Source organism: Urocitellus parryii, chromosome 10 (assembly GCF_045843805.1).
Source record: "Urocitellus parryii isolate mUroPar1 chromosome 10, mUroPar1.hap1, whole genome shotgun sequence".
NCBI lineage: Eukaryota > Metazoa > Chordata > Mammalia > Rodentia > Sciuridae > Urocitellus > Urocitellus parryii.
The window spans coordinates 134222601-134242140 of NC_135540.1; the positions used below are offsets into that span (position 1 = coordinate 134222601).

The 19540-nt window shown below is 43.6% G+C and overlaps 1 protein-coding gene across 12 annotated transcripts in view; it reads left to right on the forward strand.

Moving 5' to 3' along the window:
* Prom1 (prominin 1) overlaps nucleotides 1-19540 on the forward strand; it is a 129664-nt gene that overhangs the window by 44607 nt on the left and 65517 nt on the right. For 10 of the 12 annotated variants that reach the window (XM_077803086.1, XM_077803078.1, XM_077803081.1 and 7 more), the window contains 4 exons: nucleotides 5912-6117; nucleotides 14723-14843; nucleotides 16849-16912; nucleotides 17857-17946. In XM_077803086.1, the coding sequence (XP_077659212.1) occupies nucleotides 5912-6117; nucleotides 14723-14843; nucleotides 16849-16912; nucleotides 17857-17946 (481 nt within the window). Of the gene's footprint in view, nucleotides 1-3378; nucleotides 3499-5911; nucleotides 6118-14722; nucleotides 14844-16848; nucleotides 16913-17856; nucleotides 17947-19540 lie in introns of those variants that run through there. The other 2 variants (XM_077803087.1, XM_077803084.1) reach the window with 2 other exon arrangements.

Genomic DNA, 19540 nt, shown 5'->3' on the forward strand with positions numbered 1-19540 from the left:
AGGATGAGGCAGGTGGAGGCAAGTCTGGGTGGGGGGTGACTAAGCTCTCCTGGCCTTTGAGTAAGCCTTAAAGGGGGATCATGGAGCTGTGATGAGAAAGGAGCAGTGAACAGATGACCTCAAAACAACTCTGATGGTCCGAGTGCCCTCAAACGGAATCCCAGCATCTCCTCAGCACGTGCTGGGCCCCAGACGTACTTCCATGTGACCGATATCTGCTGATTCTTCTGGTTTTCACAAGACTCGTCTGTCCACCTGAGGTGCTGAGCCAGAGGGGACTCGGGCAGCTGAAGTGTCCACCCCATTTATTGCCAGGGCCTGGGCTCATGATACAGAAGTGAGCCACACCACGCTCAGCCCTTTCCGCAGAGCTCCGGAATACGTTCTCCTGGGGGTCAGAGCTTGGGGGTGAGCCACTTCCCAGACCCTCCACATCCTGGTTGACGGTACAAGAGGAGTACAGCATGGTGTCACTCAGTGACATGCTCCCTTGGGGTTCTGCCTGGAAGGCAGCTCGAGAAGGCAAGCCTAGCACTTGTCAACTAAGAGGAAGGACAGGGTTCTCACCGTGATAGAATGCCTGGCTTGGGGCATCTGGGTAGATTCCTTAAAACCACCTCCCACTGATAACCGGTAAGTATCATCCACAGTTTTCAAGGAGAAACCTTTCCCTGAGTCCGTTCTCCTAGCAGACCCTCCCCACCTGCTGCTTGCCATCTTGGTTGTTCTGTGCATCTCTGTCAGCGGGACTCAGGAATTTCCTTGTCATGGTTACTGGATTCGTTTCCATGTGGTGGTGTTTTACCTCTACTCTTATTTCTTGATCAGCTCCCTACTAGATTCAGCTGCTTCATCCTTTCCTCATTTATTTCATTTCTCACTTATTTCCTTGCCCTTTCTTTATGTTTCCTCTGGGGAAAGGTACAGGGCTTGGGACTCGTCCCTGTTGCTGTGACAAACTCACTAGCACTAACATCCTAAAAAATCACTGGGCACCAATGCGGCATTTAGTAAATGTTAGGAGCTCACACAAGCAGGGTGGTGAGTTTGGATGCCATCTACTTATCTAAGGCATAAGTGACTTAGCTCCCATTTCCGGCCCTCCCAGGGGGAGAGGACACTCTGCCAATAAGAAAGTTCAGTTCCCTTTCCATGGCACATGGAGAGCACAGGGCAGGGTAGTGCACCACCAGGAATCAAGGCTCCTGGAGCTCAGGTGGCACTTGAGCATCAACCTGGCAGGCATTGGTCTTAAGAATTTGAGAGTATCAGTTCACTTAACATTCATCAAGACACTTGGAATAGAAGAAGGCACAAATCACATTCCTGCCATTTTCTCATGTAGTTCTTGCAATAGCAGCATAAGGCATGGTCTCGGCTTATTCCCATTCTGTCAGCCAGGAAACTGAAGCTCAGTGGAGTGTGGATAGCAATGTCTAGACCCCATTCTGATGTAGTCGTTCAGGGTTGGCTGGCTACTGGTATGTTTTAATTGCTCCCTAAGTGACCATAATGAGCTACAGAATCACAGACACTAAGTGGCAGAGCCAGGACTCACATTGCCACATTACACAGAAGATAAGATCTGCATGACAGCCAGCGTGGAAAGAGAAACAGTGAAATGCACCCAGCTCTCCAGAGGTGTGGGCTGCCACCCTATCATGTGGATCAGGGCAGGGTGACTCTTGGGTGGAAGAAGTGAACATGAAAGAATCGGCTGATTATTGTAACTTTTGGGTGGCTCTGCCCTGGCCACAGCCCAGAGTGGCGAGCCATTGTAGCCAGACTAGGGCAGGGGTCCCACACTGACCTAACTGTGAGTTCAGAATAACGCTACAATCACCAGGGCTCTTATTAAAGACATTGCTGGTCTTTCCACATCTCCTGACTCACACACTCTAGGGTAGAGCCCGGAAGTCAGTGTTTTTAACACTCACTGTGAAGTGCTTGTGGTTGGCACATTTGGGATACTGAGGCCTGAGGGTTAATAAGCCTATGGGACCAACTTGGGATGCTGAGGAAGAAGGATTGAAAGTTTGAGGCCAGCCTGGGCAACCTAGCAAGGCCCTGTCTCAAAAATAGAATTAAAAAAAGACTAGGGGTGTGGCTTATGGGTAGAGTGCTCCTGGGTTTAATCCTCAGGGCCACATATACATACAAAAAATTAAGCATAAAATCCATAATGACTTCCGTTTTCCTTCCTACACATATCACCAGAAAAGGATAGTTTTATAAATTGAGCAAATCTAGCTTTATGGAAAACTCATCGCATCTTCACTATGGGTTGGTCTATCCCCAACACTGCCAGCCCCCATCTCTGCACCATTGTTCAGGAGTTGTTGGTGAACAGTATACGGTTGGGTCTCCTGTTCCTCAGTTCATCAGTTCATCAGAGTTTGACTGGGTGACTGTTAGTGCCCGGTCCTGGGCTGGGCACCTGGGAGCACACGGTGGGCATGACTGTCGCAGGTCTTGCTCTCCCAGACATGAGCAGGGTGTGGAGATAGCTGTATCCTCTACGGAGCATCCCTGCTGCCACAGGCCAAGTGTAGGGCTCCATGGTGGTAAGTAGAGGATGTTGGGCACCCCAATGTCTTGAGGAGGCAACACCTAGACTTAGTGTTGAGTTTCATCAGGAGAAGAGCAAATGAGAATAACGTTCTGGGTGAAGATGCAGCACGGGAGAGCCCAGAATGAAGAAGGGCAGCACACAGGACACGTTCTGGGGACATTTTATAGGGTGACAACAAATACCTTAAGATGGTCAAGGATGGTTGAGAAGAACAGGCACCTGAAGCCAAGATTAGATGATACAGAACAGATTGAAAAGTTTGGAATAAAAATGGCGGAACTCCATTGACCACTGTGAAGCCAGGAGGACACCAGCAGATTTCATTTTAGAGAGGATGGGACTCTAGGCAGCCTCTGGTTTTCTCTTTTATGAAGATCACATGGTTAGCATGCTAAGCATTTGTGACTTTCTAATTCACTTTTTCACAAGTGACCCGTACTGATTAAAAACCTTTCTCCAGGTGTGGCACACGCCTGAAATCCTAGCCGCTTGTGAGGCTGAGGCAGGAAGATCCTAAGTTCAAAGCCAGCGTCAGCAATTAGCAAGGCCCTAAGCATCTTAGTGAGCCCCTATCTCAAAATAAAAAATAAAAAGGGCTGGGGATGTGGCTCTGTGGTTAAGTGCCCCTGGGTTCTTAGTACAAAGACAAAACAAAACCAAGAAGCTTTCAGTAATCGAAATGTAAGCTTCAGAACTTGGCTCTACTCAGAACAGTTCCTCAAATGCACACTCGGGTATTACACTTCTTTCTTACGTTGTTCTTCTGTTGGTTGATTTTCTCTGTGCGGGATGCTAATGTTCTTGGTTGTGGTCAATCACTCACGTGACTTTTCCTGTCTGTTTTCTTGATGCCGCTGCCTCTGCTACACACAAACTCCTCCACTGCTTTGACTTCACAGCCAGAAAACATAGTCTTGATCCTGAAGGTAAAGCTCATGTCTGCTGTCGCTCGCATGTTGCTCTTTGCCTGAAGGCAGTAAGTAGTGCTGCTTTGCTTAGAGCTTTCTGTTCTTCTTTGCTGCCTTCCCTTTGATGGTTTTTAGTTATTCATTTCATTGTTGTTTTTGCATTCATCTTTAATCTTATCTTGAGCATAATCTAGTGCTTTAAGATCTTGGTGTATCAAAAAATAATTTGCATACTCCCAGATCTTGGCTAGCCTTTAGCTTAGGAGTCAACTTTCAAAATGATGCATTCTGAGTCTCGATACTGCCTGATTTAGCCAGCAACATTGGGACATGGGGAAGGTTCTACAGAAAGTACAGAATTTGTACTTGAAGCTAAATTAGTGCATTGTCAACATTTAAAAATACCTTCTTCCTGGGCTTGGGTTTAGTGTCTCCTGTGATTCAGAAAGGGTTTAAAATTCCTTTCAGAGTAATAAATAGAATATTTGGAATAGCAAAATAGGTAAGTATGTAGGAGTTTGGAGTGTCTGGGATGGTTCCTTAGTTGGCCAAAGACACTAGTCTTTGAGGAAGTGTTGAAGAATCTGCTGCACATGGCTCTTCACGGCGGTGGGAAGGGGGTCAAGGTGAAGCATACAAATGTAACTCATGAATGCATCAAAATTCAGCCACTTTGTTTTTCTTTTTAGCATTTTAATATGAATATTGAAGTAGATGGTATTCAAGTGTCACATGCACCTGCTTTAATACTCAAGCATTCACCCAGAGAGTGAATTACTGTTTCTTGATATGAATTCATGTAATTAGTGCATGTCATTATGTTAGGCCATGTGATTCTCCTCCCCACACAGTATGCTGATGGGGTCGAGGACTGAGGAAGTATTTGCTCCCAGGAATGTGACCTAACCCAGGTCTGGCCATTTGCTGCATCCCAAATCAATTTAGTCAAGAGTCAAGGTGTTGAGCCAAGGCAGGTAACTTCATTTGAAAAACAGCTGGAAGAGATGAGGGACTCTTGTCACAAGCCTATCTTGCCAGGAAGCTGACTTGGGAGTGGCTTATACAGGCAGTTGATGGGTGCTTCCAGACTGGCAGGTGTCTTTTCACAGGGAGTGGGCCAGGTCATGCACATGTGATCCCAAATACCTCGTCACAGGATGCTGTTTAGTTCTGCAGATCTCCAGAGCAAGGATCGTTGGGTCCTCAGGCCATTCTTGGTTAGTTTGCTGATGTTCAGCTTCTGACATGTTACAGGATGAACAGGCAAGAGGGGGTTGCTGCCCCCAGGCCTTCTTGCCTATCGCCAAATTCATGGCAACAAAAGAAAATAGACTTTGCTTGATTATTATGGAAAACTAGGGTCAGGCGAGGTGGAATAGGAACTCAGGCAGGAGAGTGGCTCTCAGTGCTCAGCTGTAAGAACGGGATCTGTGTTTCCTTTAGCTCTGCTTGGCCTCAGCATCTATTGCTGTCTAGCTTGTCTGTAGGTTGCCCACTGCCAACTGCAATTTTCTGCCATTCTCAAGAAATGTAGGTATATGCATGAATTGGAGCAGGTCAAGTTTCACTCATTTTCATTTTCCTTGGAATAAAGCCAGTGGTGTTAATGAAAATATAGTTATTCCTATGATTGCATCTAGAAGTTGTACTTGTTCCTGGGAACTTGGGACCAGTCTTAGACATGGACTGCCAAGCCCAGTACTTCCGTGGGTTATGCCTCATGTGTGTGGCATGGGAAGTGTCATTAAGTGTCCACCCTGCTCCTGCTACTCAATCAGGCACTTTTCCTCTAGTCATACACCACAATGTATGGATGGAAAACTAAGTGGACTCTATTTTACCATCAGACTCAGAAAGCCTGGGCCTTTGTTCTAAATCTAGATCTATTCCAGATTCTTTTGAAACCATGAATTTGTCGCTAACTGATTCAATCCAGACTGCCTCGAATCTTTAATAACTTTGTGTGTCCTATCTACATAGAGGATTCACTGTGCAGGTATTCTGGCCAAGACTTATCAAACTATTTACAAGCAAACAAAATACATTTGGGATTAAAATTAGACCATTTGCCCACATCATGCACAAACACAAAAATGGGAAGTTATACTCCATGTATGTATAATATCTGAAAATACATTCCACTGCCATGTATAATTAAAAAGAACAAATTTTTTAAAAGTGAAAAAAAAATAAACCATTCACAATTTGACCCTGGTTTGGACACCTTCCTGGGAATCGAAAGGAAGATAGTAATCCCTTGTTACCATATTCTAATAACTTAATTCTGTTTCAGAAGGGAGTTTCAAATGCACATTAAGGTTCAACTCGTGATAGTGAATAGGTAAAAAAAAAATGAATTGTGTCCACTCGGGGATGTTCCACTTTGTATTTTGTGTGACCGTTTGTGTTGTTTCTTTTGTTTGAATTACAGATCGCCCACTATGAGATCGGCGTTATCCTGTGCGTTATCCTGGGAGTGTTATTTATTATTCTGCTACCTGTGGTGGGTTGTATCTTTGCGATATGTCGTTGCTGTAACAAATGTGGTGGGAAAATGCACCAGCGTCCGAAGGAGAATGCGCCCTACCAGAGGAGGTGCCTTGCAATCTCCCTCCTGGTGATTTGCGTGCTCGTAAGGCAAGTAGCATCGTGGACGACAGCTGATTGGTTTTAGGGTGATGAGCTGTGTCCCCTGTTTTAACTGTTAAGCCCATGAGTTTAAAACAGAACCATGACAGCAATAACAAAACAGGAAAGGGAGAATAGAGGTGCTCATCCAAGACATTCAAAAAGGTGTCACCGTTCCTGGATCATTAAGCTCAGGGAGGAAGCTGCCCTAACCTGACTGAGGAGCCTGCCCTGTGGCATTTTTCCCGTTTGTGGCTATGCTGGAGCATGCAGAGACCGTCCACGCCCTGGAAGCTTCCTCTTCTGAGACAGCTGTGCAGGGGTCAGCCAGCCTGCTGAAAGGCAAAGGCCACATTTGCTAGTTGATTTTCTAGTTAATTCCAAAAGGAATCTCGCTGGACAAGGGCGGTCCCTGCATTTGGAAATTCGAGAACATCGTAGAATACACCTAACTTTCTACTAATTTCTAAACCCACTTTTCTTGAATTTGCTGTTCATCCACTGCCCTCTTTTGAAGTCTGCAACACATTTCATTATTTAGGATGTTTCTGCTGCAGTTTTTGCTGCTACCAGAAGTTTTCCAATTGACAGGCAGATCAGAATTACATTGCTCCTAAGATGAGGATGTTTTGTTGAGTCCACGTCGATTCCTCCACTGAGGAATGTGCACATGGCACTGGTCCCCTTGTGACTTTTGGTTATAGTGCCGCCTTTCCTCATTTATTCAACCAGTGTTTCACATGGCAACCGAGGTGAAGGTCCCAGGACATGACAATCGGCAATCTTGTCTTTCTCCACACACCACATTTGCACAGCGTCCATAGGTAAGATATTTCAAGTTTCATTAAGTAGGTGATGATTGTGTGTTTAAGCCCAAAGCAGTAATTCCTACTAGTTGAAGTTCTAGCTGCAAACCCAAGAGCAAAAATCATTAAGTGTGGCCATCAGTAAGGGTCTGGTTAGATGTGTGTTCTGGGGGTGACCGTTCATCCATCTTGGAATCGAGGATACCCATTCAAAGAACTGGGTGGCTCCAAGAGAGATGCAAGGAAAACTGCAACCCTGTGTGCATGGTCATGAGGCAACTATGATATGAACAGAAAGGAGGGAGACACAAACGCTTGGTTATGTTTGCACAGAATGTATAGGAAAGGCTGGTGAGGGACCAGCCCCAGTGGTTACTTTTGGAAAGGAAATTGGGGGGCAATTGGGTGGAAGGAAGGAACCGTTCTTGCTGCAGCTGGGCTGCCTGACTCTTCTGAATTGTTGTACCACCTATTGAGTACTACCTATTGAGCCAATTAAACTTGAGCAACGGAAAATTCCAGCAAAAACCAGTGCGTTACCACTTGTTCCAGGGCAATTATTATTTAACTAGCAAAGACATAATTTTGCTGAAATGTGTTTAAAAGGATCCAAGTGAATGTGTTAGTCACTTCACGTGCTGTTGGCTAACGGGGAGTCTTTGTGTGTCTCTAGGAGCTTGCGCTCTGACAGGTCTTTGGGCATTTATCTTCTGTGCCTGTCTCTTGTCTTTATCTCCCTTTTGTCTGTCTGTCTTTTTTGTCTTGGCCTCTCTGTGTGTCTGTGTCTTTTTCTGTCTCCCTCTTAAAGTGATTCAAATTGGTTTCTTCACACTGGATTCTGGAAGGCAGATTAGAATCTGGTTGATGGCATCTCCAGATGTCTCTTTCTCTCTCTGCTGTGCCTTTGAAGTATTCTTAGGAATGCACAGAATCATCCCCCTGCAGAAGTTAGTGACCTCCCTCGAGTGCTAGAAGAATGTCACTTACAGCCCAAAGACTGTTAGATTCATCAGGGGCCCTGTGCATTTTCCAGAAGGGGAAGACCTACCTGGTCTTTTGTCCAAAGACTGGGCAGCCATGTTTTTCCTTGTCCACCTACTCACCCTAGACATTAAGATGAGGCTCAGGTCTCAGTGTCCTTTGAAAAGGCTGCCTTTAGAGTTTCTGGTTAGAGTCATCACTTATTTAACAGGTTAATAGTTTTCATGTCATAATTTCAGGAAAATTTTTTATTGTATGTATTATACTTTATTTTATATTTACCTGAATAAATGTTTACATATGTAAATACATAATGTAAGTAATAATGGGCTTTCATTTTTTTAATAAAGCATGTGGTATGTACTTAATTCTTTTTAAATTGGACTTCTATTTGCATTTCATATAATTGCTAGTTCATGCTGAACTGATTATTTACATTATATTTAAAATACCAAAATATATAAACAATCAAGCTACAAAGCTAAATATAAAGTTGGCTTCCATTTTACATAAAATGAATGTTACAACTATTTTTTTTTTATTCTTAAGATTTAGACTAATCAAACAAATTTAGATAACTGTTTTCTTTTAAGTTGGGAGAATCTTTTTTTAAAACACATCCCATGCTTCTATTGCCTCCTATACATACAGTTAAAAAATTTTCTCCACCCAGGTGAAAACTAAATTCGAAAAATAATAATTTTAGATTTTAACATAATTAAACCAAAGTTGATCAACTGTTTGAGGTGGTAATAAATTTAAAACTAATTTGACTTCATATAGTACATTTAGTACATTGAATTTATATATGTAATATATATATATACACACACACACACATATATATATATATGTATAAACTATATGTAGGTCTCAATGAGAATAGTGTATTTTTCCTTTGTATTTACTTTACATTAAGACAAGAAGCTTAAACTTTGCCTTGAACTTTTCAATTTACTGTTGCTATTTTGATGTCTTCCTTGAGAAACCCGTACTCGCTAGCAAGTGTCTTAAACATCGTGAGTCACATGATAGCTAAGTAATGTTTGCAAGTAATCAAAGCTAACCAAGAAGATTAAAGACTGGGGGAAAGTGAAGATGTCTTTGTTTTGATTAGATGAAAGGGAGAAGAAGGCACATCACCAAAAATAAGAGGGGACAGACGTCAACTAAATTAGAAAGCAGAGAATGAAACGTGTTAGTGGACTTTTTTCTTACTGTTGGGTCTCTGGCTTACACAGCACAAACTGCCTGCTAATCTTTGGTACAATGTTTTAAAAACCTCTCACAAACCCAGAGCAGTCCAGTTGCCTTTCATTGGGCTCAATTCCATTGAGTGATTCTAAATCTGACAATTAATTGTAAGTAGTTTTCAAATTAGCTTTGACTACTCTTAATTTTTTTTCATTCATCCCTTTTTATTTCAAAAATTTTTATTTTATTTATTATTATTATTTTTTTTTTTTGAGAAAGCCATGGGTTTAAGAAAACCTTTGTTGGGGAACAAAGGTTCCCCAGTAAGTGTGGAGCACATCCTGGCCCACTGTTTGCTTGAGCCTTCCCCAGGAAGTTGGAGCATCAGAGTCTGTGGATCTTCTGTGGTCTGCCGGACCGTTAGCTAGAGGGTGAACTTCCACCAGTCATGTGGACGGGTCAGCAAATGTGTCCAACTCCTGGGAGAGCCCAGTGTCTGCTCCTCCTTTCTTTTGAACTTTTCATCATTGCATTTTTTTTTCAAAATTTCAAGAAGACTATAAAAGAAAAAAGAAGGAACAGCCAGCCATACCTTGATTTTCTTCCATGTATTTCCAAATTGCTGAGTCTGATAGTTCAGCTTTGCCAGCAATGACCCTGGTGAATTGGATCCCAGTCATCCTCAGGAAGCTGGCTGTCAATTCCTGCCTTGGAGGTCACAAGATTTCAGAAAAACAACAAACTAAACTATAGCATTCCTGAAAATCATGGGACTTTCATAATAAGAAGGCGAGGTCTGATTATTTAACAATTATGTTAAAAAAATAAGAGGTCAGTTACAGACTAAACACATGTACTTGACTTTCATTGGCTGATTCCATTAAGTCAGTAGAAATGATTAAGGAAAAAATTGCTACAAATTTTAATGCTTTAAGTATTTGTAAGTATTTTAAGCTGAGTGTATATGTAAACAATGAAAAATTGTTTTTTCATAACACAATATAGAAAATATAATGCTAATATGCCAAGAAAATAAAAATTCCTACCTTCTGCTAAAATTTTTGAGATATTTTGTTGTACTTCACAGATGCACATGCTTTTGATGACTTAAAGACGTTTATGTCAAGTGCCAGAGGACAGATATTCACTGACGTTTTATTCTCTTTTGGTGCTAGGCATATTGCTCTCATTATCCTCATCTCCTAATAACTGACCAGTGGTTGCCAAAAATACAAAGACATTACATATGTGACTTTTTTTAAAAAAATGTATTGAACAGTAGTGAGTATCTAAACCACCCCCAACAAAGAACATCACTTCTTTATTTTCTATTTTGTTTGCATATAAAGGTTTAAGTTAGAAACTGCAAATGAAGATCCTCAGTGGGTCTGCACAGTACTTAATGTTTTTTTAAGATTAGTTATTAATACTTAAAAATTGGAGATTTTACCTAAGAAGCTACCTTTGCAGATGTTTGTGGACAATGGAAAGGTCTGGCCACACTGGTCTGCCATCATGATGGCTCTTGGTGACACCCTCCACTATGGTGGCACATGTGAGAACTACAGTTCAACCACCCCACCCCACCTTTGTTCTCCTGGCTCCATAGCCCCTTGACCCACGTGTCCCTCTTGCTTCAGTCTGCCCCTTGCAGGCTACTGGACTTGTCATCCTTAAAAATATAATCTTTACACCATGTGGGGATCTGAGAATCAGCTTTGCAAGTTGCTGAATTCTGTTGCAGACTTCTGTTGATTACTGTTTTTTTTTTTTTAAAGAAAAAGATTATCAGTGTGTTTATTTCAGTTGGATCCATTACTGGTTACCAAAAATGAGGGTCTTCATTAATATGTAGCATTGTTGTACTGAAATATATAGCAGCTCATTTTTCTTACTGATGTTTTGTGAACAAAGACACGTATTCAGTAAAGGAATGATGTTTGTGCATTGGACTCTCCAAACGTGGTTAATCTTCTCAGTAGTGCAATGAAACCAAAGTCCAGTCCTTAAACACGCCTTTAGCAAGACTGCACTGTGCACAACTGAGACAGAAGCAGTTTCCAGCTCCTTTTAGGGAAATTAAAGAGGTAGAAATGAAGACAGAGTAAGCAGTGAGAAATACCCGCCCCAGAATCGAAGGGAGAACCCCCCCTTAGAGTTTAAGGCAAGGAGGTTCTCTTCTCGTTGAGGAGGGGTGGCAGGGTCAGTGAGGGTCAAGTGGAAGTGGACTTCCAAGTTCGCTTTGACTCCCTGCATGACCAAACGGGTCTGGAATAGCCAGGGTAATCTGAACATGCTGGAGAAAGCAAGGGTCCCCACTGTGAATATCAGGTATATTCGGGGATGATTCCGACTCATCTGGCATAAAACGTTTGAACTTGGCATGGTAAACGAAGCTTTCCAGTCTCATTGCTATAACTCAACGTTTGGTTTTGTGTTTTTCCTCTGCACACAACTCTGAAATCCCATTTTGGGTCATTTGGCCTTATTTGGCACGAGGGCATCATTTTGTAACTGATTGCCACAGTCTAGCTTCTGCCTCATCAATACCAGTGCAGATGTAGGGTGGACAATAGTGGATTGTTCGGCAGTCATTCCAAATGGCACAGAGTTTTGTTGACATTCATGTTTTAAGGTCACCATCAGAAAGATCCCCAACTTAAAAACGATCTTGGAGAAGGTGGAGGCAGCCGGAAGCCCTCTCCCTTGCCACTTGAGTGGTTTCCAGTTTAAGCTAGACAGGGTCTAAACGCATCCTTTCAGCAGTGAAGTACTCACTGAGACACATAGAAGAAAAGTGACTTTCTCATACTTGGTGGCAGTAGAGGGACCAGGACACACATCTTGTTCTGCTCCTGCACGCCTTCTGCTGCAGCTTGTTACCTCTAAGAAACCTCACTCAGGGCGCGTCACTTAGAGATTGGAGCAGGTGCAATACTGCCATGGGGAGTGGGTTCTGAGGGAGACCAGCAGGGAGCCACTGATGCTCTACGTCCTCATTTACCCAGGACTCAGAAGTTATCTGGGGACATGGACTTTTTTCAGTGCAAAAACTAGGACCCTTGGTGACCTTGCCTACAAATATATGTAAAGTCCACAAAATTGCATATTTTGAAGAGGCAGTGCATTGATTTTCTGCATTTCCCTCTGCCCAAAGTTTTCCTAATACAGGCAGAACTTTGTTTAAAATATATCCACACCTTCCGTTGTAACCATTTTTAAAATTTTTTATTTGTTTTAATTACTTGCACACGACAGTAGATTGCATTTATGTACTTTGGTATATCATACATAGATGGGATATAATTTCTCATTTTTCTCAGTGTACGTGTTGCAGAATCATATTGGTCATGCAGTCACATATATACATACAATAATAATGTCTGTTTTATTCTACTATCTTTCCTATCCCCACATCCCCTCCCCTCCCTTCCCATCACTTCCCTCTACCTAATCTAAGGTAACACTATTCTTCTCTAGCGTACCCCACCTTATTGTGAATTAGCATCCGCATACTAAAGAAGACACTTGGCCTTTGGTTTTGTGGGATTGGCTTATTTTGCTTAGCATGATATTCTCCAACTCCCACCATTTACTGACAAATGCCATAATTTCACTCTTCATTAAAGCTGAGTAATATTCCACTGAGTATATATACCACATTTTCTTTATCCATTCATCTATTGAGGGACACCTAGTTTGGTTCCATAGTTTAGCTCATGTGAATTGAACTGCTATAAACATTGATGTGGCTGTGTCACTATAGTATGCTGATTTTAAGTCCTTTGGATATAAACCGAGGAGTGGCAAAGCTGGGTCAAATGGTGGTTCCATTCCCAATTTCCTGAGGAATCTCCATACTGCTTTCCAAAGTGGTTGCACCTATTTGCAGTCCCACTAGCAATGTATGAGTGTACCTTTTTCCCCACATCCTTGTCAACATTTATTGTTGTCTGTATTCTTGATGATTGCCATTCTGACAGAGTGAGATGAAAATCTTAGAGTATTTTTGATTTGCATTTCTCTAATTGCTAGAGATGTTGAACACATTTTCATATATTTTTCATATATTTCTTCTATTTCTGTGAAGTGTCCAGCTCCTTAGCCCATTTATTGATTGGGTTATTTGGTTTTTTGTTTTTTTTTTTTTGGTGTTAAGTTTTTTGAGTTCTTTATATATCCTAGAGATCAATGTTTTATTGGAGGTGCATGAGGTAAAGATTTTCTCCCAATCTGTAGGCTCTTTCCTCATGTTATTAATTGTTTCCTTTGCTGAGAAGAAGCTATTTAATTCGAATCCATCCCATTTATTGATTCTTGATTTTACATGCTTTAGGAATCTTGTTAAGGAAGTCAACTGGAAATCCATATGTAGCAAAATGAAATTAAACCTCTTTCACCCTGCACAAAAATCAACTCAAAGTGGATCAAAGACTTAGGCACTAGAACAGAGACTCTGAAACTAATAGAAGAAAAAATAGGCCCAAATCTTCACCAGGTCAGCTTAGGACCTGATTTCCTTAACAAGACTCCTAAAGCGCAAGAAGTAACCGTTTTATTGAGGCTTCTCCAGGTGACACCTGTGCTGTGCTTAGCTAATGTGGTTCCACGCTGCCATCCAGTGGACAAGTTCAACAGGGCCTCAGCTATTCATACTTTCAAATTTAACACTCTAATGCTGCAAGCAGAAGCCATTTGTCAAATTAGTTTAAATCAAAAGATTGTTAGTAACTCGTCAACATGAAGGACGTTTACAATGATTGAGTAAGGGCATTTTAGATGGCTTGAAAAAGTGCATTTTGTGCAGTCTTTCGTGCCAGATTCCTTTTCGTATAGTATTTTCCCAAATTTTTATTGGTGCCTTGTAATTATACAAAATAGAGGGATCCATTGTTACATGTTCATACAGGCACCCGATAGATCAGTCCCAAATAGCATTTTTGAAGCTTTTTATGAAGTGTATTTTATGTGGAGAAAATTGTCATCTTCCTTCCCCGTGAATTCCCGAGATGGCAATACCACGGACAGAAGGCTGCCCTGAGCTGCTGGCCAGCGTGAAGCCGCTGACCTCCTGGCATCGTGGAGCTGCTTGTTTTTCTCCTTGATGGAAATGAGATAGCACAGGAGGGCCTCTGTGTCGACTTCTGATGGAGCATTTCAATGCTAAAGTAGCATTTCCCCCCAACTTGAACAACACAGAGACTAAAAGAAAAATGAGAGAAACTTCACACGCTAGAAGGCCAAGTCACGCTTGTCATCTTGATCCTTCCCTAGAGGCTTCTTGGGGACCTGAGGCGGCAGCGAGTCTGTGGGCAGGGAGGACGAACCCACGTGTCCCTCTGGAGAGGATTGGGACCGATCGTGCACACTGCCTTGTAGATTTCCTGCTTTCTTTACAACTTGGGGGGACACTCTCCATTTCTGGGAGTCATCTTGAATGGAGGACTTTATATTAAATGGAGATTGGTCTCTCTTTTTGGGGGGAGGTCCTAGGCATGTGTGGCCTCCTTTGGTGGTGGATCCTCCATGGGGTCTCAGTGGCAAGGCTGGAGCAGGTGAGGGCAGGGGAGGAAATGGGCCCTGCTGCAGGGGACCAGGGGGTCACGACTCTTGCTTTTTCCCTTTTCCTGCAGCATTGGAATCATCTACGGCTTCGCGGCCAACCACCACGTGAGACACCGCGTCAGAACGTCTCAGAAGCTGATAGACAGCAACTTGAAAGACCTGCGAACCCTCGTGAACGAAGCGCCACAGGTACAGCCACAAGCTACACGTCGCGGGCGCTTTGTATTCTGGGCTTCTCGGAGTTCCTGGGTGTAACTGGGACCTCACTGCACCTTCCAGGACCCCGGAGGGAGGATCTGTGTAGATGGGAGTTGCCTTTTTAAAAATGGGTTTCTATTATTGCATTAGAATTCTACACAGGACTGGGGTTCACAGTGACATAGTGATGGGGCACGAGGCTGCTATTTCTTTTCATGTGGTAGATGAAGAAATCAAGGTGCAGCAAGTATTTTTCGAAAGAGTCCAAAAGCATAATTTCAGAAATGGTATTTTAACGTAACGAAATGATAGAATTGCTTACAATTTAAAAATTTAAAAGTTCTCATGATTATTTTTAAGAAAGAAAGGTCTTGGCTGTCCTCATCCTTTCTTCTTGGCAGTATGGTTAACTCCTGATAATTTCCGTGGTTATTCTGATGACGAAAGCCTTTTGCTGTGTAAACACCCATTTGTTGACATCCATGCAGGTGTGTCCCCTTCCTTGGGAGGGCACACACACCATCTTTCTCTCACATGCACACTCACACATTCACGCATTGTTTCTGTAGAAAGGGAGTTGAGTGGGGTCAAGGACCCTCTTTTCTGTGTCCCAAGAGCATGCTGATATATTGTTATTTGGAACGTTGTTTGAAAAAGCGTCTGGGCAGGAGCCCTCCTGCATCTGTGGTGCTGTGGGTACCCACATCAGGAGGAGGAGCCCACCCACAGAGCCACTGGAAGAGCCCACCAGGCCCCCGGGGCCCCCTCACAGTTTATTCTATCTTAAAATATAAGTATTGCTAGTTTCCTAAAAAGTGGCTGGAAATGAAAGAGAAACAAATGCAGGCATTTGAGAATATTGAGAAATTGACTTTATCTTTAGTTTTATAGCCTGTATACAGATGCAAATGTTTTATTTGTCCGATCCTGTGAGAAAAATTCACAGCATTCTTTTACCTGACATTGTAAAGAGTCCAAGGAAAAAACCTTTTTCCTAAACAGCTGGCAAAGTCGGGCAGCAGTGCAGGCTACTAAAGTTTGGGATGGCTCTCATCCTCTTAAATGGACAGTAAATTGTTGGGACTTTCAGGGAAACTTATCTGATTTGAAATAATGATGAGCTCTATGAAGTCTAAAAAAAAAATTGGGCAGAGAATGTGAACCTGCAGTGGATAAAAAAAACACAATGGCCCTGCACGTTTGATCTTCCTCTACTAACTGAAGGAATTGAAACTGAGATGATGACGCATATTTTCATTGAAAAGATTGGCGATCATTATCGAAAACTGGTAAAAGGCCCTCAAACCCCCTGTGGTGCCGAGGAAGTGGGGACTGGGTCTCCTGAGCCACTATAGACAGGTGGCAAGCAGCCCCTTTGAAGACCAGTTGGTAATTGTCACTAAATAAAATGGGTCTAATGTGGCAGAACACAAAGGGCACAAGTTCTTGACAGTTCCTCCGGTCACACAGTGGATCTGTCTCCCAACCCTTGGAGTCTGGGCTGTCCCTGTGGTGTGCTTATGACCCGGGGAACACAGCGGACATGACCTCAGGCCAGTTTTGAGCTTCAGCTTCCAGAGGCCACTCAGTGTCTACTCTTTCCCTCTCGTTGCTGGTGACCCTTGGATCACCAAGCTGGTCACTCAGAAGATACGAGGCCATGTGGAAAGAGTGAGGGGCCCACCCGTCCCGAGCCATGCTAGAGCTGACAGCAAGATCCAACAGCCAGTCCACAGGGTCCTGGGACATAATAAACCAGCACAAATAATACATTCACAATGAACAAGTAAACTCAGTGAATCCATCAGTTTTAGGCTAATAAGCTGGAGAGTGTTTTTAAGAAGTTTGTCAGAAAATAAAAATATCTCCAGAACTTGTTGACAATCTCTTCCTAAAGCTTCTCTCATTCGGGTTGATTTTTGAATGACATATATGTCTTTTTATTGTGGCTTTGGGCTTTAGAAGGTCGGGTTTCACGTAATTTTTCTTTCCCTAGCAAATTGACTATATCGTGGACCAGTTCAACACCACCAAAGAGAAGGCCTTCTTAGATCTGGACAGTGAGTACAATCAGCATGTGTGGCTGACTATTTGCTTGTTTGGGCTCAAGAGAGGCTGTGGCTGCCACCCACAGAACATGGACTAAGAAACCAAATAGTGGGAGGTAGGAGAAAGTAGGATACAAATCCCCTTGAGTCGCCGACAGTTTGCAATCTGTGGAAAGCCTCTGGCTGGCTGGCAGGCAGCGGGGCCTTTGGCTCTCTTATTTGGCATCCGTTGCAGGGCACTTGGCATCTTGAGGTCACTGGCACTTGTTCTTCATCCCCCACGTGGGGGAGGATGTGTATCCCTGCCAGGTGCCCTGTTAAAGTGGCCCTCAGAAGTAGATGGGGACTGTGCTGGGGCTCACAGTGTGGCTTAGCAGTTCTCAACCAAGGAGTGACAGGGGGTGCCCTCTGGAGACATCTGTGGTTGGCACAGAGAGGCCAGGTGGAGGCAGTGCAGGTCCTGGCACTGTTGGTAGAGGAAGCTGCAACACCCGACCGTGCACAGAACAGGCCCCACCCGAGTTACCCAGCCCACAATGTCAACAGGGCCACCGCCATGTGAGAATCCGGCCTGGCTGAAGAGATGGGACAGAGGTGGTCACATACAGCTCAAGGTGCTTAACTCTCTTTCCTTACCTTACCTTAGAATGTACAAATAGCAATGAACTTCAGAGATAAAACTGAGAACATTTAATTAAAAAGGAAAGAAGAGGAGGAGGAGGAGGAGGAGCAGCAGCAGCAGCAGCAGCAGCAGCTAAATTCTGTGTTCCTAGCACAGATTGTCAGTCGGTGGTGTCTAAGTTTTCACCTGGGGACGTCCATATGGGAACTTCAAATGATGTGATGAAATCTGCACACCAGGGTCAATACCTGAACAGGGTCTAGAATGGAATAGAGGTGGAGCCTGTTCTTCAGGGCAGCTGCCCTCACTGTCCCTTCTGCTTCTTCAATCCCAGATATTCATTCGTTGCTGGGAGGTGGAATTCTCGAGAGACTAAAGCCTAAGGTGATCCCTGTTCTTGATGAGATCCAGGTCATGGCGAAAGGTAAGCACAGTGGCAAAGGTGACTGAAAAGACACCCGTGGAAGTCCCTGGGTCACTAACTCTTTCCTGAGTTTCCCTGAGAAGTGGCCAGAGTGAGAGCGGCGATCTGTGGCCACACAAACAGGCCTGGCAGAAACACACCGTATAATCGTAGTTAGTGTTTTATTTTATTTTTTTTTAAAGCTGGCACCAAAGATATTGTACTGAAGAAAAGTCATTTGAAATAATACTGGCAGAATTTGATAGGGGACCACCACTTGGTTTTGTAAATAAAGTTTTATTGCAACACAGTCATGCACATTTCGTGGCTGCTTCTGGTCTGTGATGGCAGAATTGAGTGGTTGTAACTGAGACCTTAAGGGCCACAAAGGCTAGAATATTTACCATCTGGACTTTTATTGAAAAAGTTCATCAACTCCTATTATAGAAGATGAGTAGCCTATAGACTTTTGGGTCTTTTGCATTCTATTGATTACTCCCCCTACCATGAAGGGACGGCTTTTGAAAACAAGGAATATACTTATGTATCTTAAAACCCACGAGAGTCAGTATGTAAGTGAACAGATTTTAATAAACATGTTCAACTACCATGAAAAAAATCCTCAGGTCCTTCTGAATATTGAAAAAAAAAATGTCTGCTGGGTGTTTGATGGGGAAGATGATTCCATCTGTCAAATGTTTGGCCAATTCCCGAGAAAACAGGCCATCAGGAAGGGATCTTATGGAAGACAATTATGCCTGTTCCCTTTGGCATTCCTGATAGTCCAGCTACTCAGCAGACTCTCTGGGACTAGGAAGGCTGGCAGAATAGGCCGGGAGTCCTCTGCGGTGAGTCCTCAGCCGCCTCCAGACGTCACCAACCTCTCCATCACAACCATTTCCTTTCCTGGCCAGGAAATAGAGGCCCGAGAAGGAATGGGACCTCAAAGATCTATGCCTTCCCATCCACTTCCCCCTCCTTTCCTTCCTTCTTCCTTCCTTCCTTCTTCCCTCCCTGGCCCTCTCCTGTCATTCCAGCCTCACTTCCCGTCTTAGACACCCATCTTTAAGTGTCCCTTTCTCTTAGAACGACATCAGTCCTACCCCATCAGGGCCCCACCCTTCTGACCTGATTTCATCTTAACTACCTCCCTGGAGACCCTGTTTCCAAACACAGGAGGGTCAGGACTTTGACGTATCAATTGGGGGACACTTCAGTCTCTAGCAGTTGGGTAGCTTGGAAGGGGTGGAGTTGGGTGGAGTTGGAGCACCCCATCTGACAAAAGCCTCTGGTACCCTGACGACCCTAGAGAGGATTCAGAATACTGGGGAGTGCTCAGATATAGGGTGCTGCTATGCCACCTTCGGGAAGGCCACATGGGGAACCTCTGGAAGAGGAGTTGGGAGTATGGAGCTCAAGCTGGCATGGCCGTGGGACGATGCTATTTATCTCTGCACCCCAGGCCTCTGTTGTCAGGGCATTGGGTGTCAGCGTCTTAGGTCTTCCAAGATCTCCTCCAGCCAAAATTCCACAGTGGCTGAGGCTGCATGGAAGTATATGGACATGCAGCCTGCTTGATGTGTCCCTTGACTTTTTGCTCAAAGTTCCAATGATT